Source organism: Diabrotica virgifera, chromosome 5 (genome assembly GCF_917563875.1).
Source record: "Diabrotica virgifera virgifera chromosome 5, PGI_DIABVI_V3a".
Lineage (NCBI taxonomy): Eukaryota > Metazoa > Arthropoda > Insecta > Coleoptera > Chrysomelidae > Diabrotica > Diabrotica virgifera.
The window spans coordinates 90,337,705-90,362,129 of record NC_065447.1 but is presented as its reverse complement, the minus strand read 5'-3'; the positions used below and the strand labels follow the sequence as shown (position 1 = coordinate 90,362,129).

The following is a 24,425-nucleotide window of genomic DNA, read 5'->3' as shown; positions in this document are numbered from 1 at the left end:
TCCCCCCAGAGGCTTGTACAGAACTTGTTGCAATTCAAAGGGTCAATTTGAACGCTCAACGGTATCATATTGTCATGTGTCCCATTTGTTGCAAATAACTTTTGTCTGATGCAAGATAATCAGGAATAACACCGGATAACTTGGATGAAATTGGGATTCGTTTATTTCCATAGCCCCATACCTTAACACCATTACTATTCCATACCCCCCCCCTTAGTATTATCCTGGTTACACCGTTGCATGGCCCCAAGGAATCTAGATTTAAATCCAATAAAACACGTATGGGATATTCAGGGACCACATACTCGACGTAACCATGGTGGATTTGAAACCATGAATGATTTGGAGTGCGCAGTTTGAGACGAATGAGAGCAAATCTCTCGGGCAGACTTTGCTGTCTTAATCAGAAGTATTCCTTATCTAATTAGAGCTGTAATTATTGCTCGTAGAGGTAATATACCCTACTACATATCGTGTTTCATAAAAAATTAAATAAAAAAGTGAATTTTTGTTTCTTCGTTGAATTCAGTTCTTCAAATAATTCTTCAATTTTCAAATTTTTTAAATTTTTCATTCTTTTTTCTGTGTAACATTCTTGGAGTTGTTTGCATGTTATTAAATCCTCAATTGGAAACATCTTAACTTTTTTTAAACTCCAGAAAAATCTGAGTGTCCGAATTTTGCATCCCAGTGTATTTAAAAATAATGTTTACCAGACAATAGGTTTCTGTTTTTTATCATTAAGTAATTAGCACAAACTCGCTTTGGCACTTGTTTCTTGTTTCTCGATATCAATTATCACTATCACTAATTATTGTTATAAATGATAAGGTGTTTACAGTTGGAAAGTAAGAATGAGACAATTCTTAAGTTTAATTTCTTATTTTCTAATATATTTAGTGGGAATAAAGGATAATAATCGAAAATACCTTATATTTGATGTTTTGATTTTTATCTCGCAAATTGATGACAAAATACAAACTTAACAGATTATTCATGTTTAATTTATATCTTAATAATTTGTATTTTCAGAAAGATTTCCAAGGTGCAAATCATATTTTCAACTAGAATTATTGTGGTTATTCCCAATATGTATACTAGATAACAAAATAGATATTTCCTACGCATTTGCGTATCAGATCATTATATCATTATACCTTTATCTCAAAGGTCAAACACTTCATTCTCCAACAAAATACGTAGTCATCATACCAACTACTTAAATAAATATAAAAGGTTCGGCGGAAATCTCACTTTAAAATTTGTTAAAAAGTAAATTATTTTTTAAAAATGGTGAAAGGCAAGCGATTCGTTTTGCAGAAGGTCTTCGATGGATTTCCCAAGGAGAGTGACTTTAAAGTTGAGGAATATGAGTTACCACCAGTTAAAAATGGAGGTTAGTCGAAATATTATTAGTAATTAGTATGATCCTTAAATCTAAAATTAAATTAGTAATTTTTTCTTTGTTTCCCACGTGTCTTACAATATTGCATTTTGTCATTAAATTTCCAAAGTATACCATACATATTGAGTCCGGGAATCTTTACCCGTGCGTCATCATTTAAAACATACGAAATAAATCGATGATAAGTCGGAAATTGAAATTTACTAAACGCAAAAGTCACTTACTGCCACTTGCTGTTGCGTTTAGAAAATTTCAATTTCCGACTTATCATCGACTTATTTCGTATGCTTTAAATGATGACGCATGGGTAAAGATTCCCGAACTCAAATGTGCATGAAAGTTAACGACAACTTCAATGTATTCCATGAATATACTACTGTTTTGGATTATCCCGCCAACGAATAATTTTCTGTGCAACATGAAATGTACGAAAGTATATTATTAAAATTAGTCCTTTTTATTGGAATAATTATTAGAAAAAATTTACTTTATTACTTCTTATGTTGTACAATAAAATATTCGTTGTCATGATAATCAAAAACAGTCGCATATTCATGGAATAGTCTGTATTTAAAAAATCTTCACCCTAAAAATTTTCCTTTTCTTTTAGAGTTACGTATTATTCATATATCCAGGCCCAAAAATTATATATTTTTTATACTTTCGATAAGATTTATAAAACCTTAAAAGAGCGTAGGCGAAAATTTCGGGTCAATTCTTTTTAAATGCAAAATTTTTTTTTGAATCCTGCAAAAATTAATTTATATTTTTTAAAAATTTACACGGAGAATGAAAGATTACATTATTAACGAGGGCCGAAAGTCCCTTAGAATAAACAAAAAGTTTTTTTAACGAGATATTTGAAATTAAAAATCACAATTTCTCTTGATTTTCACACCTGTAACTTACGAAAATAAACATTATAGAAGTTTTCAAGGACTTGCGGCCCACGGCAATAATATAGTCTTTCCTTCTGCTTACAAATTTTTCAAAAATACTTATTAGTTTTCTCAGGATTTGAAAAAATTAATGCTTTTAAAAAGCATTGGCGCGAAATTTTGCGCCTACACCCACATTAACTAAACCGATTTGAAGCTGAACAATGCATTAAGTATCGGAACACAATTATGTAGGTACATACTTTTTAAAAAATTAGCTTTAAAAGCTCGTTGTTTAAGTACCCACCCTAGTACGGCCAATATTCGCTCAATACCTGAGTTTCCTACTGTCAGAAAATAGAAAAAAATGCAAAGCAAGAATTGCTTCTCAATGGAATTTTTTTAAAACATCCTTTATTTACTACAATCTGTTTTTACAATAAAAAAAAACAATAAGCAATAGGTTTATCACATTAACATAGTGGAAATCCATACAGTGATGAAAATCCTTTGCGATACATTTCTGAATAAAAATAGCTGAGATCTAAATAACAATTTACAAAGACATACTTTACGAACATATAAAAATATAGACCTGGATCCCGCGTAAGAAAAAAAGTTGATTAGTAGCAAGCTGAAAATTTGTTAATAGCTTAACGGTGTCTAGTCGGACAAACTTTGATGCACGGGAACACTGAAACAGGGGAAGTTTTAACGGTGGAGCATGATAAACGTGTCGTCCTGACAAGTTTATGATGGTGAAAAATAGCAAGTTGTTTTTAAGTTTATTCAATAGCCAACGTTATATAATATATGAAAAAATGTTTGTCCGACAAAAATGTTGGGCATTTTAACGAGTCCGACACGTAGAACATGTCACATCACAGGAACTATGTTGGTGATGAATAGCAGTCTGATTTTTGCATGAGAGTTTAATGAAAGGTTAAAAAAGCAATTGGAAGTTCTGTCGGACAAAATGAATGGGAAATTTTCCTAGTCGGACATTCTAAACATGTAAGATATAGACAAACATGTTGGTGATAAATAACAAGCTAATTTTGATTTGTTTATGTACAAATTATATTTTGTAACGCAAAAAGTTATATGTCGGACAAAAAGTTTGGGCAAATTGAAGGAAATAAATAAAAAACATTTTTTCAGAATGACTTAGTCACATATTGATAAAGCTATTTTAGTTGTATATTATTATTTATATTCACATATTTGCATGTGCATATATATACATGCACACTCCAAAAACAGTGAGGTAAGTATCAATGCATGTATATATTGCAAAACAATAATTTTTTTGGGTGGAGTTTCTTCTAGATATTCTCAAAACGACAATAAAAAATGTCAAAGAAGATGTGAAAGAAATCTCTTAGGGTTTTCTAATTAGGTGCATCAGAAAGTACGGAAAATTTCCTATAAAAAACGTTGTATACATTTTTTTCCATACTTAAATCTTAACCCTGTAAACGACATTGAAAAATGTGAAGAGTCTAAAACTTCGGTGCTTATAAGAATATACGTAAATATGACACATTATGCTTAGAAGTATGTATTAGAAGGCTGCATTTGTCAGTGTGACACTTTGTGCTATACAAAGTAGTATTTGAAAGTACATGGTCTCTGAGTTTCTGTTTGCCACGTGTGTTGGAAATTAAAATTTATATTAACTAGGTATGGAGTGTTTTTGTGTCTATTTTTGAGTGTCAACAGTTTAAATTTTAAGTCGCCAAATCAAAAGTGAAACCATTCAACGGAACATTTTTGAGTAATTCTCGAACATTTTACAAAGTTAGTAAAATACTTGGTCATCAATTAAATGAGGTTCAGTTGCCAGATAATTATTGTGAAAGTTCTATTGAATATCATTCTTCGTGCTATAATGCTTTGCTTGATTGAAAAAGGGTACCTAAATAAATTATTACTAAAATTGTATAACTTAATTTTTCTCAACTTTCTACAAATGAAATAATGTAATTAATATGTCACAGGGCAAGAAATAATTTGCTGCCAAAATAAATCGATTAGTTTAAATTTGAAGTTACGATTGCAATTTATTATGAATTATTGTCAAAAGTGACAGTTTTTCTTAAATGGAAATGTATTCATAGACATAAGGGTAGACAGGGAATACAGTGCAAAAAGTCGATAGGTGGTCTATCTATCTCTTTTAACCAAGCGATCCCGCGCATGTGGCAGACAAAGATAGCTAGACCACCCAATCCATAATATAATTTGCCTGATCTACTATAAATGTATTACAGTGAGGTATCTAAATGATGTTGAGATAAATCGAAAGATATCGATTGTAATTGATTGCTGGTGCTTTTGACATAGAGTAATCACCCCTTATTAAAATTTAAAAAATTATTTTTTTAAATTGTCCGACTACAAAATCTACCCCTTATTTTTTTCCGACAACAGTCATTCTTGCTAAGGAATAATTTACTTTATTAAATTTCGTCTTTGTCGGAAAGCTATTTATCACCAGCATTTTTGTCTATATCTTACCTGTTTAGAATGTCCGACTACGAAAACTTCCCATTAATTTTGTCGGACAGAACTTCCAATTGCTTTTTTAACCTTTCATTAAACTCTCATGCAAAAATCAGACTGCTATTCATCACCAACATAATTCCTGTGATGTGACATGTTCTACGTGTCGGACTCGTTAAAATGCCCAACATTTTTGTCGGACAAACATTTTCGCATATATTACATAACGTTGGCTATCGAATAAACTTAAAAACAACTTGCTATTTTTCACCATCATAAACTTGTCAGGACGACACGTTTATCATGCTCCACAATTAAAACTTCCCCTGTTCCAGTGTTCCCGTGCATCAAAGTTTGTTCGACTAGACACCGTTAAGCTATTAACAAATCTTCAGCTTGCTATTAATCAACTTTTCTTTCTTACGCGGGATCCAGGTCTAATACATCAATAGTTAAAATACACACACATTAAATTATATAGTCTACGTTTCAGTAATTACAGGTACTCGCTGAAATTAAATATTATTAAAATTGCACCTCTTGCCCTCTGGCAGTGATTTAACAAAATACAACAGTCGTTTTGGACATTGTGATGAAAATTTCCAATATAATTCCATTCTTAAATCTTGCCAGTTGTATGATTTATCGATGTAAAATTTTGATTTTAAGTAAGTTCCTAGAAAAAATCCAGTGTTTTAAAATCTGGAGATCTTAAGGGCCATTCTATTGTTCCTTGTCTATATTAATAAATCTCCCAAGAAAACATCTGTTAACACATTCGTGGACACGTCTTCATATGCAGATAATAATTATTTCTATTTGTACCTAAGTGTTTGCATATATGCATAAATATGTGTATTCACATTGAGAACGATTCTCTGTGTTGACTCTCACAGTTCTCAATGTGAAGACACATAACTTTTACTCAACAACCCACCTGCTTCGTGGAAAGTCATAGAGTACCTTAGCGCAGATCCTTAGTGATTTTATCCATCCTTTGGACTTAATATTTAACTTTCCAATTTGAGATATTTAGTCGATATTTAAACGTTTTTACCGATGTATTTTTGGTGGCTTAGCATGTAAAGCTTGCAAGAACCCTGATGATTCTCTTTCTAGAGAGCGAAAACGTTCTGTTGTATTTGTAGCCTTTTTTTGGGTTTTTAAAATTAATATACCTTTTTTAAAGAAAACTGTTCATCAATTTTTTTAAAGGATTTGAAAGCCTGAATTTTTATTTATATATTTGTTAGAAACTTGTCATAACGACAAACTACCATAACACGACACACCCACCGATGAGGCGGCTGAGCTCAACTTGGGAACGAACGTAGTATAGTAGGTAAGATATATGCCAAACTTTCATAATAAAAATAAAAATCGGTCAGTTTCTACAAAGTATTAACACATATAACGTAACATTGAACGTAGAATAAAAATAATTTGTTAGAATTCAAGTTATTTAATACTCTTTATTTTATTTAAAAGCGAATTAAAAAACAGTCAAAGCTTTCGTTTAATTTCTTGATGAAACGACTGTACCAATTGGAATTTAAAAATCAAAGATAAAATACGTTCAAGGTTAATATTCTGTATATTACCTTTATAAACGTGATATTATGAATATGAATTTTATCATCACCGATAACTACTTATCCTAATAATAATTTAAGATATGTACCTTGTACCTAACAGGTTTTTGTTTGCTTGTTTTGTTGTTCAGACATGATATTATTATATAATAATATAATAGATACCTATGAAATTCGCCAAATCTAAAAAATTTACTTCGATCAATGAACAGGCATATTTTACCGTAAGCTATAGTCCAAGAGCTAGAGCCGAAAAAGCATCGTCATAAGTAATATGGAGTTTTTCCAGTGAAATGTGTCCATTGTATATTGAAAATTATGACCCCTTTCAGGCTGACACCTCAGTGGATACAGGAAGTAGCAATAAGGGATTAAAGGGGAAAGTTAGTGCAGTCATTAAAGGTTTTCACCTCCTATTTTGTTAAACCTCCATCGATTTGCATGAAAATTGGTGACTAGTTAGAGCATACCACAAGAAATAAAAATGATTTGGTGCCAACTTGCACTTTTACCCTGGGGGTGGATACCACCCCTTCTCGTTGGTGAAAACTATTTTATTAAAAATAACCCCACAAATCGATAGAGAAACAAATTATAAGTAAAATTTGTTATATCATATTATTAAAATAAATCAATACTTTTGAGTTATTAAAGATCAAAGATTTGTCTGTTTACGAGCACATGCGTGAAGTTACGGATGATCAAAAGAACATATTAATTAATTGTATATTACTAAAATGTTATTTTTATATTATTTCGATATTATAAATTTAGCAAAAGTTTATTCGGATATGTCAAATGTACCCATTATTGGACACCCCTTCCCCAGTTTCTGGACATATTCAGTTTATATTAATAGAAAAAAATTCAATTAAATATTGAAATAATATAAAAATAATATTTTTCTACGACCGTTTAATAACATGCTCATTATTCGCTATTTTTTCATAGATAATAGCACCCATTACTGTACCCGTGAGTAATAATTCATTACTCACGGGCTGAAGTTACTCACGGGTCATTACTCACGGGCTGAAGTTAGATTCAAGTGGCACTTTTAATATTAATCGTATATAAACTGCAAATAAAATTACTTAAACTTGTTTATTTAATACAATAATTATTGTAATTTATACCAACAATTAACTTCGAGAAATGTTTAAAGGAATTTTAACTGTAACAATGTCAGTATATTTTTCACGTTTATATCTTGTTTACTAAAAATTTTGACGTTTATCATTTAATTTAGTGACAGTGACATTAGCGCATTTTGTTTATGTTAATTGGAATTTATAACTAATATTGTGTTTGTTTTTCAAGTTATATTGTGTTAAATATGTTATAACATATTATGTACCTATAGTTATATTATTATATTATATTATATAGTTAAAAATGTAAATATACATTATAACTATATGATATATATGAAATACGTCGACCGACAACAGCCATTTCCTATTTATTAGTTTCACTGATAGTAGGTATAGTCTAAGAGCTAGTGAACCTTTTGACTAACGGTCGTCCTGTAAGGCTAAAAATTTGTAGAGTGATAATTCATAGCACACCAAAGCTAAAAACCATGACCTGGCAGGCCTCAGCGGTGCACGTGTATCTACCAGGTGAATCGAAAAGTGCAAATTTAGGGGGTAAAATAAACTTTCTCCTGTAAGGTTTAAATTTAAGTATGTGTTTGAGTAAGTCATTTAGAAGAAATGTGTACAATGACAGGCGATTCTGAAGAGCATAAGACCTTGCCAGGCGAGGGGAAAGATTAGGGGTTTTTATTAAAATTATTCTTTTTGCATCGAACAAACTTTTTTTAGGCTTTTTGAATCATTACAAACAGAAAAGGTCCTTAGTTATTTTTCTCTTAAGTTAATAGTTTTTGTTATATAAGCGATTGAAAATTTTGAAAATTGCGAAATCGGCCATTTTTAACCCAAATCGGACATTTATCTAAAAATTTCAATATTGGCAAGGTACGCAGATATTCCTTAAACATTGATTGATGAAATCTCGAAGAGTTTTTTGCAATAAAATAACGAAAACCGCTTTGTTTTTTTAATTGCTAATCAAGCGTGCGCTACACTGTAGTATAATTGAGGACGTTTGAGCTTGCATAAATTCATTATCTCGAGAATGGGCAAATTTGAAGAGAAATCCTCAGACAGGTCGATTTTTATTTTTGAATTAGGACTTTTTGGTATATATATAATACTAGTGACGTCATCCATCTGGGCGTGATGACGTAATCGATTATTTTTTTAAATAAGAGTAGGTGTTGTGTGATAGCTCATTTGAAAGGTTATTTAATTCTCTATTCAGTAATATAAACATTAACATAATTATTTATACAGGGTGTACAAAAAAAATTTTTTCTTCTATTTGTCAAATTTAATCAAAGTTAATTTAATAAAAAAAATTTTTTTGTACACCCTGTATAAATAATTATGTTACTGTTTATATTAGTGAATAGAGAATTAAATAACCTTTCAAATGAGCTATCACACAACCCCTACTCTCATTTAAAAAAATCATCGATTACGTCATCACGCTCAGATGGATGACGTCACTAGTATTATATATATGCCAAAAAGTCCTAATTTAAAAATAAAAATCGACCTGTCTGAAGATTGCTCATGAAATTTGCCAATTCTCGAGATAATGAATTTATGCCAACTCAAACGTCCTCACTTATACTACAGTGAAGCGTCCGCTTGATTAGCAATTAAAAAACAAAGGGGTTTCCGATATTGTATTGCAAAAAACTCTTTGGGATTTCATCAATCAATGTTTAAAGAATATCTACCTACCTTGGCAACTTTGGATTTTTAGATAAATATCCGATTTGGGGTTAAAAATGGTCGATTTCGCAATTTTCAAAATTTTCAATCGCTTATATAACAAAAACTATTAACTTAAGAGAAAAATCACCAAAGACCTTTTCTGTTTGGAATGATTCAAAAAACTTAAAAAAAATTTGTTCGATGCAAAAAAAATAAATTTAGGAAAAACCCCTAATCTTTCCCCTCGCCTGGCAAGGTCTTATGCTCTTCAGAATCGCCTGTCATTTTACACATTTCTTTTAAATGACTTACTCAAACACATACTTAAATTTAAACCTTACAGGAGAAAGTTTATTTTACCCCCTAAATTTGCACTTTTCGATTCACCTGGTAGATACACGTGCACCGCTGAGGCCTGCCAGGTCATGGTTTTTAGCTTTGGTGTGCTATGAATTATCACTCTACAAATTTCTAGCCTTACAGGACGACCGTTAGTCAAAAGGTTCACTAGCTCTTAGACTAGTACATAATTTTTCGGAAACGAATAGAACTTATCGAGGGGTTCGAGCGAAAACCCGATAACTAACAAAACCATTGTTTAGAGATAATCGCGATTAAAGATTTTAGGAAGTTTGAAGGAGATTTAGAATCGTCATAGGAAGTTTTATTAAATATTTGTTATAGCCAAATGAGAGAGAATTTAATATTTAGTTAGAATAATTTATTTTAAGTTTAAGTTATAAAACGTATTTACAAAAAAAAAATAAAACGTGATATTTATCGGGGTTTACCTTTTTGAGTGGGTATAACATTTGACTTTATTGGTTTTTATTTTAAATTTTCTTAATTATAAAATAAAAGTTTATTATTCGAACAAAAATAAATTAATCTGCATTCTTTTTAGATAATTAAAAGGCAAAATCTGTCTCTTCCGATTCTTCTCACATCATTACGTCTGGAATTCGATCTACGATATAATTACCGGTTTTTAAATTTGTTATTCACGCATGCACCTCTTCTGGAAAATATTTTCTTGGCACATCTTTATCAAATCTGATTTCTTTGCTTCTCTTATTGGAAAGGTCCTTTTATATAACTTTGGTAAATTGCCCGGAGTTGGTAAGTCTATGGTTGCTTTTTGGGATGAAATTTGTTTTAGCTTTTTAGGGCGTAGACTAGGAGTTTTTTAATTCAAACCAATATCTTCTGATATATTTATTAACTGGTTACCGTTTTCCGCTATTGTCTTCTTTAGAATATCATCCAGTAGAATCACTGTTAGCTACAGCATTTATAATACCATCTGAGAATATACACATCGTTTTTTTAAAAACTTTTGACACACTGGAATTCATTCATGGTAAGCTAGTGGAAAGAAACATTTCTTACTAAATGTTCGTTCCTTTCTTTGGGAAGTTTTAGGGACAAGACTAGTCCTAATTAGTTTGAGAGTTATATTGTACAAAATAAAAAATTTTCTAGACTAGACTACTACTAGTAGACTCCAGTAATTTCCACAGAGTTTCAATAATCTTCAGACAACTTTTCAGTACACCGAAATTTAAATTTACTACAATTGATTTACTGTGGTACCTTGGAAGCTCCGAGTTTGTTTTTCATTATAAATATGGGCCCCATTCTAACCGCTTTTTTTTGCTTTCGTAATATTCATTTGTCAATTTAAGCCATCTTTTACTGGGTTTTCGCAGGAAAAAAGTGTGCTGAAATTTAATAAACTATCATAGTCTAAAATTCATTATCGGATTATCGCATGAATATATTTTGTCAAAATGAATAATTTTGTAATCTTCATCTCCGATAAAATTAATTATCAGTTTTTAACTTAGAAATATTTCTAATAAAATTAGTAACTTTACACAGGAAAAAGAATATAAATGATTCTACCGGATTCTCATATTGTAAATATGTTCACAAGTAAAGTTATATATCGGGTTGGTGTTATTTAAAAAGATGAGTTACCGGTATTTACCATGTTTAGTTTTTATAAGTTATTGTGTTTAAAAATGTTAATATCAAATAATAACATTTACCAGTGGCAGGAGACGTGTTTTTACTACAGCAGAAATAAAAATACCGGATTTCATAATTTTGGTATTTATCGGGTTTTCGCTCGAACCCCTCGTTATATTGACTATTTCTAGTTGTATTTTTACAATAAATAAGAATTTAGTAATAGTAGGCAACCAATTATTCTTTAATAATTAAAAGAAAAAAAGGTCGTAGAAAAAGTATAGTATTCTACTCGCATGTAATGGCTATTACTCACGATGATGAAGTTTGCGACACGAGCCGTAGGAGAGTGTCCTAGTTCATCAGAGTAATTCATCATAGCCATCATTACATGTTCGTTGAATAATATACCATAACTTTCACGTTGTCATGGTGATGACAATATTATGAGCAATGACTTACAACAAAATTTTTGACAGTTTTGTGGTTTGAAAGTAGTTAGGATTTTTAAATGTCAAATTTCTAAAAATTGTAGAATAGAAATAAATTCCAGTGATGAAGAGTTACAGTTTTTCTATTTGTTTATCGAAGAATAGATAAAATATTGTATGAAACTGTGCGTGAAGTACTTTTTGCGAACTTACGCGATGTATAGCTCTCGCTACGTTGTCGTTCGTGCTCTAAATATCGCGTGCGTTCGCAAAAAGCATACCTACTTCACGAACTGTTTTATAAATAACTATTTACTAACATACAATTAATTAATATGTTCTTTTTATCATCCGTATCTTCACGCATATGCTCTTAAATAGACAAATTTTTGATCTTTAATAACTCAAAAAGTATTTATTTATTTTGTTATTTGGCAAACGAGTTTTGGTACGAGGCAAATAATATTTGCCTCGTACGATATACTCTTGATCAATATAATAATCTTATGAATGACAAATTTCTTGTCTACTGAAAGGTATGCAGTAGCTTGTTTAGAGATATTTGACTCTTTCTGATATTTTTTTAAATTGTATGATATACATACATTTTACAAGGTAAAATTGAAGGAAAAAGGGCCCCAGGATGGAGAAGAATAACCTAGCTTGCTAACATGAGAGCATGGTATAGAAGGACCTCAACACACCTATTCCGTATAGCAACCAACAAAGTCACCATAGCCAGGATGATAGCCAATATTCGAAACGGAAAGGCACCTTAAGAAGAAGACGATATAACATGAAACACTGTTTCTACTCCCATATAAAAATGCATCTGTTGAACGGAAACATTAAGTACTACGGCAGACTTTAAAAAGAAGATTAGATTAGCAAATTTCTCCTTTGTGGAGGAAGAATACTAGAACTATCATTTAAACATCTGGGTATTCAAACAAAAACACAGAACAGTTGGCAAATAGTTAATTGTATATAGACTAAATAGTTCCTTTGAAAGATAAAAAACACGCTACAGCATGTGTTATGTGTTTCAGATCAGAGCATTTAGCACAAAATAAATCAATTTTTAAATACAGCAAACTGCTTAGTTGCATTTGAAAGTGCATAAACTGCATCCAGAAGTGCATAAACTTGTCAAAAGTGGTGTATAAAGGACCAGATTTTGTAACTTAGGAGTTTTTAGTGGCGCTAAAGACGAATATGCCATCAGAACTGACCACCAGGGCACGTTCACAGTTAAGGCACGACATCTGGAGTTTGGCGGCGGTTTTAGGCACTAAATTGATGCAAATGGAATACTCGGGGTCTTTTGGGGTTGTTGAACAAGAAAAGGCCATCAGAACCGACCCCGGTGCACCTGGTGCCCAAAACCCCTCCAAACTCCAGAAGATAACATGCCTTAGCCCTGATCTTGTGCACCAGGTAGTCCGAGGGTCAGGTCCGATGGCGTGTTCGTATTCAGCGACCCCAAAAACTTCATAGTAATATATTTGCACGCATTTAGTACCGAAAATCTTCGAAACTGAAGAATATAACGTGCCTTAGCAGGGACCTTGTGCACCAGGTAGTCCGAGGGTCAGGTCCGATGGCGTATTCGTATTCAGCGACCCCAAAAACTTCATAGTAATATATTTGCATTTAGTACCGAAAATCTTCGAAACTCCAGAAGATGACGTCTTTAGCAGTGATCGTGGGCACCAGGTGCTCCGGTAGTCAGTTCTCATGGCGTATTCGTGTTCAGCAAGCCCAAAAATGCGCCTGTAATCTGTTTGCCTTAATTTAGTGCCGAAATCACTAGAAACTCCAGAGGATGACGTGACCCTAGACTCCAGGTACTCTGGATGTCGTTCTGATGGCATATTCGTTTTCTGGCATATTTCGGGGAAACCCGAAATCCCCCGAGAACTCTATTTGCATCAATTTAATTCCCAAAAACCCTCAAATCCATAGAAGATGATGTGCCTTAACAGTGATATTGTCACTGTTAAGGCACATGTTCACCTTTGGCACCTAAGGCACCTTTGTATCATTTCCACCCTAAAGGGTGTCTCAAACTTTTTTTTTGAATTAAAACACAAAAATGTTAAAGAATAAAACCGTCTATTTTCTTTGTTTCTAAAGATATCAGGGACATTCAAAAAACAAAATGTTCCCAAAACATAAGACTACAACAGGATTTTGATGTCTCAAACTTACCAAAAAAAAAGAAAAAAATAAATATTTTTTTTCCTTTCATCCGGCATAAAAGTACATACAAAAAAGGATTTTAAGTAAACATTTGCCCAAGTGAGTAAATACCAAAAAAAATCTAAACTAATAAAAAAGAATTAGCGGAATCCGTTAATCTGTTCTGTGTTCATGTAAAAGTCAACTATGAAAATGAGCATAATTTTAGGTGATGCATAATTTTTGAAACTATGCTTATATTATTATACAGTGCGTCCATAAAGTAACGCATAAATTCATTCTTTCGTAAACCGGCGATATTAAGGAAAAATCTCGAAACAGGTCGATTTTTATTTTTAAATTCCGATTTTCTGGCATATATATCATACTAGTGACGTCATCCATCTGGGCATAATGACGTAATCGATCATTTTTTTAAATAAGAATAGGGGTCATGTGATAGCTCATTTGAAAGGGTATTCAATTCTCTATTCACTAATATAAACATTAACATATTTATATATACAAGGTGTTTAAAAAAACATTTTTTAAATTAAAATAATTGAGACAAAAAGAAAAATGCATGTAATTTCTTTAATTCGAAATACGTTTTACTGTTGTCAGAAAACAGAAAAAAAAATGTTTATTTGACAAATAAATATTGTTTTTCGCTTAAATTCAATGTTAAAGATTCCACCCACCTGTCTCTTGGCAGTTTGAACATTTCGTTTAAACGAAAATCAATGTTTATTTGTCAAATAAAATTTTTTTCTCTTTACTGACAGTAGTAAAATGCATTTTGATTTAAAATAAATTACATATATTCTTCTTTATGTCTCACTTATTTTAATTTAAAAAATGTTTTTTGAACACCCTGTATCAATAATTATGTTATTGTTTATATTATTGGATAGAGAATTAAATGCCCTTTCAAATGAGCTCTCACATGACCCTTGTTCCCATTTAAAAAAATCATCGATTACGTCATCACGCTCAAATGCATGACGTCACAAGGATCAAATATATGCCAAAAAATCGCAATTTAAAAATAAAAATCGACCTGTTTCGGGATTTTTCCTTAAAGTCGCTGGTTTACGAAATAACGAATTTATGCGTTACTTTATGGACGCACTGTATAACATTACCTAATATAACCAAGATATTATGCAGTTTTCGATCAGCTCACGTTCTATGTATGCCCATTCGATGCAAAACTTTTAAGTTGATGGTATGATGGGTGCGTCCGTATTATGCTGATAATGTTCCAAAGTTTATCATTTATCTGAAGCATCGCTTAGGGCAACTCTTGTTCGGTACGAATCATAAGGCACGATGGTGTTATAACTTAGTATTTGGGAACGCAGTATTCTTAGCAAAAATCTAACTATGATGAGCAAGTTGTTGTCAGGCTGTTTGTAATGTTCTGATTAAGAAGTTAATTCTGTAACATGTTCAATTGACAACTCTTTATTTTGATGTAGATGCTGCCCCTATGTTATGTTCTCAGTTGATCTAAAGGTGGATCGAGACACTCTCCGAATGCCCTATCGAACCTCGTTCCCGCTGCGAACATCGAATCAATCAACCGAGGTTCGCGATGTTGTTGCAGGAGGTCTTGAAATAAGCAACGAACCGAACCTCGTTCCGTACTTCCTAGCGAACATTTGGACTTTCCATCAGTAATTATTGCCTTAAAACCGTATCTGCAAGAGAGACGTTGCAGCATATTATATTCTAATGCATTACTCAGTTAATAGAAGAAAGAAAAATATTCGTGAAAGGAGATGGTGGAAAATACAAATATATAAAAGAAGTGATGTATTATGGTGGCAATCATTTATTTTGGAATAAAAATTGAAGTCAGTCTACCAGTGGATTATTTAAAAACTTCACTTTTTGTATTTTGTTATAATATCTGGGATTCTTTTGGTCCCATAATCGGTTTCTCGATAATTTTCTATTAGTAGTAAACAATTCTCATTCGTCCATTCCATCTTGATGTCCTATGTAAAAAGGAAGTTCCCATTAGCCACCCTGATGCGCCGTGTCGGTGCTAAGAACTTTTGTTATTAAGGATATGAAACATTAAAAGAAACTAAGACTACATAGGTGTCATACATATTCTGTACTGTTGTTAGAACTTCAATCTTCTCTCTCTCGGATTTTGACATCGGACTCCCGGTCCGATTGCAACCGACTGTTGCTGTTTTTAAGTCACTTACTCATTTAGTCAACGGACTCAATTAGTAAAATCGTACAATATTATCAATCGACGCAAAGTTACACGAAGAGTTCAAATATCTACTTCCATACCAGTTCCAATTATTCTACTTTCGATTTAGTCCAGAAAGCCACTGCGCATCCGCTAGGAAAAATATTCCGATCCGGATTTTTGGCACAATCTTACTCATAAAGTACCCCTTTTAACAAATTTGCATGTTGCCAGGACCAAAAGTGGGTCAAAAAATTTTTAAACGTTTTTTTTTTGTTTTTTTCCTAAAATTATTTTTTTTGCATGAAACAAAGTTTTTTTTTTAGGTTTTTTGGATCATTCCAAACAGAAAAGGTCTTTAGTGTCTTTTCTCTAAAGTTGATAGTTTTTGACATATAAGCGATTAAAAATTGAATAATTGCAAAATCGGCCATTTCTAACACTCAAAAACTATGTGAAAAACTGAAAATTTGAATGTTGCCAAAGTAGGTAGATATTTTTTAAACATCGATTGACAACAAATGGATGACGTCACTAGTATACCATATATGCCACAATATCCTAACTTAAAAATTAAAATCGACCTGTTTCGGGATTTTTCCTAGCCGCCGGTTTACGAAATAACGAATTTATTCCTTTCATTTGCACCATACTGTATACACATGCAACGGTGGAAAATAGTGTCGCGCACGTTTGATAAGCAATTAAAAAACAAAATAGTTTTGAATATTGTATTGCAAAAATCTGTTCGGAATTTCATCAATCGATGTTTAAAGAATATCTACCCACCTTGGCAACATTCAAATTTTCAGTTTTTCACATAGTTTTTGAGTGTTAAAAATGGCCGATTTTGCAATTTTTCAATTTTTAAATGCTTATATGTCAAAAACTTTAGAGAAAAGTCACCAAAGACCTTTTCTGTTTGGAATGATTCAAGAAACCTAAAAAGAACTTTGTTCCATGCAAAAAAAATAATTTTAGGAAAAAAACAAAAAAAAAACGTTTAAAAAATTTTTGACCCACTTTTGGTCCTGGCAACATGCAAATTTGTTAAAAGGGGTACTTTTTGAGTAAGATTGTGCAAAAAATCCGAATCGGAATATTTTTCCTAGGGGAGGCGCAGTGGCTTTCTGGACTAATTACTTTGGGTGAAAACCTAGGACTTACGAAGTCCAATTACTTGTTCTTACAGTAACACAAATTAATGTTTAAAATTTTCTTTTCAGAGTTCTTGGCAGAAGCCCTTTACCTCAGCGTCGACCCTTACATGAGGGCATATGTATCTGACTCATCTGTGATTGGGACAACAATGATAGGATCCCAGGTTGCTAAGTTAGTAAATATTTTCTATTATTAAAATTTTAACCACATTAGTACATGGATGCCTCAGAAGTCAAACGGTGTAAGTCACAGTTGTTTGTATTTATGAATATGTTACCCACATTATGATAAACAAAGACAATTTATTTGTTTTTAATAACTACTTCTGCAACTATTGCCAGAAACATCTTAGTATCTCATTTTAAACACTAATTGACTTCCACCGATTGGCTTCTGAGGCATCGATATACTGAATTTAATTGAAAGATATTTTAATATACATGCTTACATTTAATATCCTTATTTATATTATACAACTTATGGACAGTAGGGGGGAACGAAAGGATAGGAAAAAATTTTTTATTTAAAGAACTTTCTAATAGCACTCGAAATTTGCCTTTTCATGTATACAATAAAACTACAAAATATTTTTTCCTAGGTTTACATCTTGAGGTGCCGCAAGAGCATTGAGAAGATAGGTTTTTAACAAAAAATACAGACATTTTCAAATAATTTATATATTTAACCTGGTGCCATAGCTAACATTTCTTAGTCAAATATTCTTTATAATAACAGTTAACATTGCTATCATTGCTACATGTTAAGATTTCTTTAGTTAGAATATTCCTCTTGAGACTCAAAACATTGTTTGTTTGTCTCAAACTTGGGCATAATCTTTTGGGAAGCAATATTTGCTCTAGCAAAGCCATTTCTTGGTTCTAGACCACAGACACTAAGAGATGACTCTGTCAAGAGCTTTATGACTCTTTCCACTGCCTCTGTATGATAGGGAAAACACTGAATATCCACACAGTGCACCTGACAACTAAGGCGTCTTGCTTCACTTATACACTTTAAGTCCTCGTCAGTTATATGTTTTGTCAGAGGAGGTTCAGTAATTCCTTCTTCCGTCCAGTTAATTATATCAATGTAGTCATTGGCATTAACGTTAAGCTTCGGGACAACAAAGTTTCTTACACCATTTATGAGTTCCGATGTTGCCTTCAAAAGTCGCCGTAGACCCTAGCTCTCTTATGTGTTTTCTCTTGTGACCTAATATGGAGAGAAGCACATTTTCTGGGTGAGAGAAGTAATCATTCCTTTTGAATTATTGGATCAGTCATTTGGATATGTTCCTCACAAAGATAACGTGAAAATTTGATGAGTCCCCATATATGTTTTGATCCATTTACCCAAGATGGTTTTAAACTAAAAAGGGTAGTTCCCTGGGTTGGCTGTACTCGTATACTATATAGTTAAACAAACTCTAACATTGAAGTAAAACCACTTCTATGTAATAGGTTTAATTTACTAAAATCTTAAAAAATCTCAATGGATTGAATAAAATATGTTCAGAACGAAGATGGTTTTAGTTTGATATGAGACAAGACTGGTGCATAAACCTTTATCACATACATAGTTAAAGTTTTCAGATTATCTGAAGGATTCTCTCTTGCAGCATATAACCAAAGAATGTGATTGTCCAACGTAAGCCATAGTGAATGAGCTAATTTCCCAGGGGTGTTTAAAGAAAGATAAGAAGGACATACACCACTGGAGATTGCTTTGCACATTTCAAGTAAATATTTTCGATCTGTGCTTAGATCATCCTTAATCTCTAGAATAGGGAGGTTGTTTTGTATGGGAGCGAAATTGACCACAGGAAGCTGGTTACAGATTTCAAGTTCTTTGCTTAAAACCTCTTCAAATTCATTAGGGTTTTTAGGTTTTCCATCCAATGTACAAAACAAATGACGTAAAGACAATTCATTGGTAGGGAACAAACAAATCAGCTACTGCAACGGCCTATTAAGTTATTTTCTATTATTCGCGGTGTGCAAGTACTTGGAAGGGGAAACGAGAAACGACCCTGCGCGAGTCGCGGAGAAATATTGCAACTATCTTAAATAATTCTTATTGTCAATTGAAATTGCCAAATTGACGTATATTTCATACCTTCTGTCAATGAAGCAGAAAAATTATATATTGCTCCACAATATTGATATGATATGCAATTATTATATAAAGGTAAATTTAATTAATTTTATTTTGCTTGCAGTACTGCATTTTAATAACTAGTTTTATTTACTACATACAATTGTTGACGTTTTCATAACATAACCTGAATCTTATTTTTTCTTCTTATTATTTTTTTGGACTATGGCCTTGACAATTATCCAGTAACCAGGACTAATATAATTGGCCAATATAATTAAAAGTGCGAATTTTAGTATAGAGCGTAGAAATAGGGGTCGCTTTGCCGAACTTGCACGGTCCCAATAGCAATTACACCGTTGTAAACACCGGTGATAGTGGCAGTTCCATCACATCCGACAGCTGTTTTATTGGAAATGTTCAAAGGATTGTCACCTTGAAAATGCTCCACTATGCTATCTTTTATAGCTTCACCTGCTCCTGAAGCAGGAGTTATATGCCCTAGGAAGGTTGATCCAGGTTCCTCTACTATTGAAATGTGCTTTTATGGTGTAGTTTTTTTGTAAAATTTGTGCCCTCGTTTTTCTTGATTAATTGTTTTGTCTTTTCTTCCATCAAAGAATAACCCCGCGTTTTTTCCAATTTGAGTGAAGCTAATTTCAGTGGTTTTTGTACGATTTTTCAACCGTGCTCGACGTATTTTCATCCTGTCAATTACCTTACTTTTAATATCTTCCATAATAATGCCAACATCTTGTACAGCACTGGTGATTGCTGCTGCTATTCTGTCTGAGACACCAGTCCTGTCACAGAAGCTACTGTTAGCAGTTCTACTCGCATTTGTTTAGTTATACTCAAAGAACTTGGGGATTTTTGGAATTATAAATAAATTCTTGCGCGTAGCTTTGATCATGATCATCAGCATGTAACACATGTAATATTCACAGCTGTGTTACCATCAGCTACTGATTATTGTCTGTGATTCAAATGCTGCTGTACTAGTTTTTTCCTCCTTTCCTCCCTCGTTGCCAGAACCTTCGAAACTATCTTCTCAACTCTACCAATATACATTTTCCTCATTTCTTGGCTTTCATCTGCTACTAATAATGTTAAATTATATTAAGGAATAAAATAAATATTTACTACTAAATATTTCTTTAAATGTGGAATTCTAAAGTTCAAACTTTGTCAGTTTTAGTAAAAATAAATATTTGATTGTTGTAAGTTAAAACTAAAATTATCTTTAAAGGTAGTTTTAGAGTGTGTATTTATCATTTGAAATAGGAATTAAGACATCACGATAGCTATTTTTGACCAAAATAAAATCATCAAAATTCGCAAAATTTAACTAAAAATTTTAATTTTCAACCCTTTTGCGGCACCTCTAAAAATATTTTGTTTTGAAAAATATTTTGTTTGTGGCTTAACACTGTCTATACTATAGGCAACTTTCTATCACTATTACACTTTGAAATTATGAAAAGGTTTTCTTCGTTCCACCCTAATGGACAGTGAGCACGTAAAGGTTGGAATAAATTCAGTTTTTCATGAATGGGCTATTTTGGAAGTAAATTTCGGAACAGGTCGATTTTTGTTTTTAAATTACGATTTTTCGGCATGTATTTCATACTGGTGACGACATCCATCTGGGTGGGATGACGTAATTCATGATTTTTTTTAAATGAGCGATGGATCGTGTGACGTCTCATTTAATAGGATATCATTTGAAAAAACATCGATTACGTCATCCCGCACATATGACAGGGATTTAAGATTATTAATCTATTTCACCCATTTTTTTAACTGTTTATGTCGTCTTCTTTACGGATCAGGTCGTATGACCTGCTTATTATTAGTATTGGTTGCCAATATATATGGCGGTGTTCCTATTTAGTTATTATTTTTGTGCGTGATGCTATTATAGTAGCAGATAGTGCATGTGGTTTAGAGTCTACAGTCAGTAAAGTAATACCACAGTATAAAGAGGGACAGTGAAACCTCTTCTATGTCGGCACTTTGATCTCAAGAAGTAATGCCGGTAGTACGCAATTGGTAATTCACCAGTGGTGGATGCGGGTTTTCCCTGTTAAAACCCGTACGTTTCTATGCGACTAGCAATGCGAGAGTGGGGCAAAAGACTGTGAACATTGCGCGGTCGCCATCCGTGACTAAAGATTTTACTTTCAATTTTTTTTTAAAGTATTGTACTTTTACCAATTGCCCATTCCTTTAGAATGTGTCTTATTTTCCAATACATGTTAATGAAACGAAAAATTCATAGTTTCAAAATAATTCCTCCGTATTTTATTAGCTCCATATTATTGTTATCCGTTCCTCGCTGATCGCAGCCGTACGGTTTTCCATTCATATCAGGACGTTGTCTAACTCTCTAATTTCAGCGTTAGGATTATCCCAGAGATTTTTGTAATGCTGAATCTAGTCTACTTAATCAATCATATCTATTTTTGCTGTATCTTTTTTTCCTTGTTTAAAATTTTAAAGATTTTAAAATTTATTTCTTGTCTGCCATGAACGTCAATCTGAATATTATTTATTTATGTTTCCCAGCTCTCTTGATGTGCTTGTCGGGTTAACGTCTTTGTTATATTCTTCTTTCCTTTTTATCTGTCTTCATATTCTTGTCTTCTGTAGCTCAAAAAATTGTTAGTTCATGCTCTTTGTTTTCCTTGCACTACTCTTTTAATTTCTCCGTTCTATATTTTCAAGCCTTTCTTCTCCTCTTTCTAAATTGATTACGTAATAACAGAAAATAATTCACGATCAAATTTTAAATGTTCCTTTGAATTTCCAAACACACTGCGATAATGTTTCGTAGCAGAAAATAGGGAAATTTTACGACCAATTTTTAATAAAAACATTATTATTTGACTTTACTCAAATTGCCTCTAAATAGCTTTGGGCAAAATTTCATAAAAATATATTCAGTAATAACGAAATTAGAATGTACTAACACTCCAAAATTTGATATTCCAATTTTATACAGAAATAAACGATTTATTTCTGGGTAAAATTGAAAATGTTTTTGTTTATTTTTCGGTACTATTATTGTTACTTAATTTTATCTTTTTGTCTAGGAAAACATTTTAATACTAGTAAAAATAGATTCAATAGTAACGAATAAAACTACAAACGAATACTTGTGTCAACAGAGAATTCAACAAAACAACAAGAAATAATGATTCATTATTATCATCAACATTGGATCCATAGCTCTGACTAGTCTTTGACGTTATGCAGATATTGTGATATCTTGGGCTGGGAATCGTGAGAAAAAGAGATAGACATCATAATATAATCTTTTGTCAGCATTATTTGACGCCTCCGCGTCAGGTGTGTCATGTGTAGATTTACAGGTGTAACTGGTGACTTATTCTTGCAAGATAATACTTAAAAAATAAATATACAGGGAAGCTTCAAATGAAGCAAAATGGACGCCAAGGCAAACACATTAGCGATCACGGAAGGAATTTATTAATCAAAGTGAAAATTTGACAAAGGTGACAAACTCCAGCTTAAGAAACTAGTAAAGGAAATGTGTGGAACAGAAAAAGGTACCACTCACTTAGTGGCAACCTACGGGAGAAATGGATGTAAACACCATGTTCGGCAATAACCGGACTACAAGGAATGCACTACAGACAGGCGCCCCTGTTTGAGGGCCGCCAAAATGTAGCTTATTGACTGGAAAGAGTACTAGCAACCGCAGATGCTAATTTGATCGATATTTGTATATATAATGACTTTTACAAATATTCCAAAACGTGTTTATTTGGAAGAAGTTCTACATCGAGTCAGGCATTACATGAATTTAAATATTACGTTACAAATACATTCCTGTCCGGAAATTGATCCCATGTATCCAGCAGAATACAAAACGAAAAGTAATTATCAAAACTTTAAAAGGGTAAACCCTGTAGTTGGCTGTATAGTATACCTTCGATAAAACAACATGGAATGAAGTAAACACTTCTGTTGTATATACAGTATTCCCTGTAAGTTGTATCCATGTGGAAAACTTTTTTATTAATAATTTTACGAAAAAAAGTTATTCTTCATAAAAAGCTCTGCATGGTCCAAAACCTAAGATTTAACCATCAAATATAAAAATTTTTGAATATTATATGAGGTATGTCAAAAAGTTTGAATTTCACTCAAGAGTAAAGTAGCTTTATTTTCGTAATATTGGAAATTGCTATTATGAAAAGTTATTTGGAATTAAAAACTAGATTCTAATATGCAATTACATCCTTCTAATTGAAAAAAATGTTTTTTTGAAAAATTATGGATAACTATCATTATTTTTTCAGTTATTTCAATTCTGATAACTCTTTTATTATTAATTTTACGAAAAAAAGTGATTGTTAATAAAAAGTTCTGGATGGTCTAAAGCTTAAAATACAAACATCTTATATCAAATTTTATCAATTTTATACGAGGTATGTCAAAAAAGATAAATTTAGATCAAAAGTAAAGTACCTTTATAGTTCAGAATATACTGAAACATAGTTTTTAATTCTAAATAACTTTTCATAATAACAATTTTCGATATTGTGAAAAATAAACGTATTTTACTCTTAAGCGAAATTCATATTTTTTGACATACCTCGTATAAAGTTGATAAAATTTGACATAGGATGGCTGTATTTTAGATTTTAGACCATGCAGAACTTTTTATTAAGAATCACTTTTTTTCGTAAAATTAATAATAAAAGAGTTATCTGAATTAAAATAATTGAAAATGATGTTAGTTATCCATAATTTTTCAAAAAAAAATTTTCAATTAGAAGGATATAATTGCATACTAGAATACAGTTTTTAATTCCAAACAACTTTTTATAATAGCAATTTTCAATATTGTGAAAAATAAAGCTACTTTACTCTTGAGTGAAATTCAAACTTTTTGACATACCTCGTATATTATTCAAAAAATTTGATATTTGATGGTTAAATCTTAGGTTTTGGACCATGTAGAGCTTTTTATAAAGAACAACTTTTTTTCGTAAAATTAATAATAAAAAAGTTTTCCATATGGATACAACTTACAGGGACATACAGTATATGAATTTATTAAAATTCTTAAAATTTATCCACATGGAAGTGGAAAATGTACAAAACGTTTTCAGTCAAACTGACCATCATCAGAGTAAACGTCCAGGGTACAAGTAGTTGAAACTAGCCACTTCAA

General features: G+C 31.9%; 1 protein-coding gene across 1 annotated transcript in view; it reads left to right on the top strand.

Annotated features, from left to right (window-relative positions):
• The first annotated feature begins 1,064 nt into the window (after positions 1 to 1,064).
• LOC114337757 (prostaglandin reductase 1) overlaps positions 1,065 to 24,425 on the top strand; it is a 78,912-nt gene continuing 55,551 nt past the window's right edge. The window contains exons 1-2 of the mRNA XM_028288291.2: positions 1,065 to 1,396; positions 17,191 to 17,296. Of these exons, the coding sequence (XP_028144092.1) occupies positions 1,291 to 1,396; positions 17,191 to 17,296 (212 nt within the window). The 5' untranslated portion in view covers positions 1,065 to 1,290. The remainder of the gene's footprint in view (positions 1,397 to 17,190; positions 17,297 to 24,425) is intronic.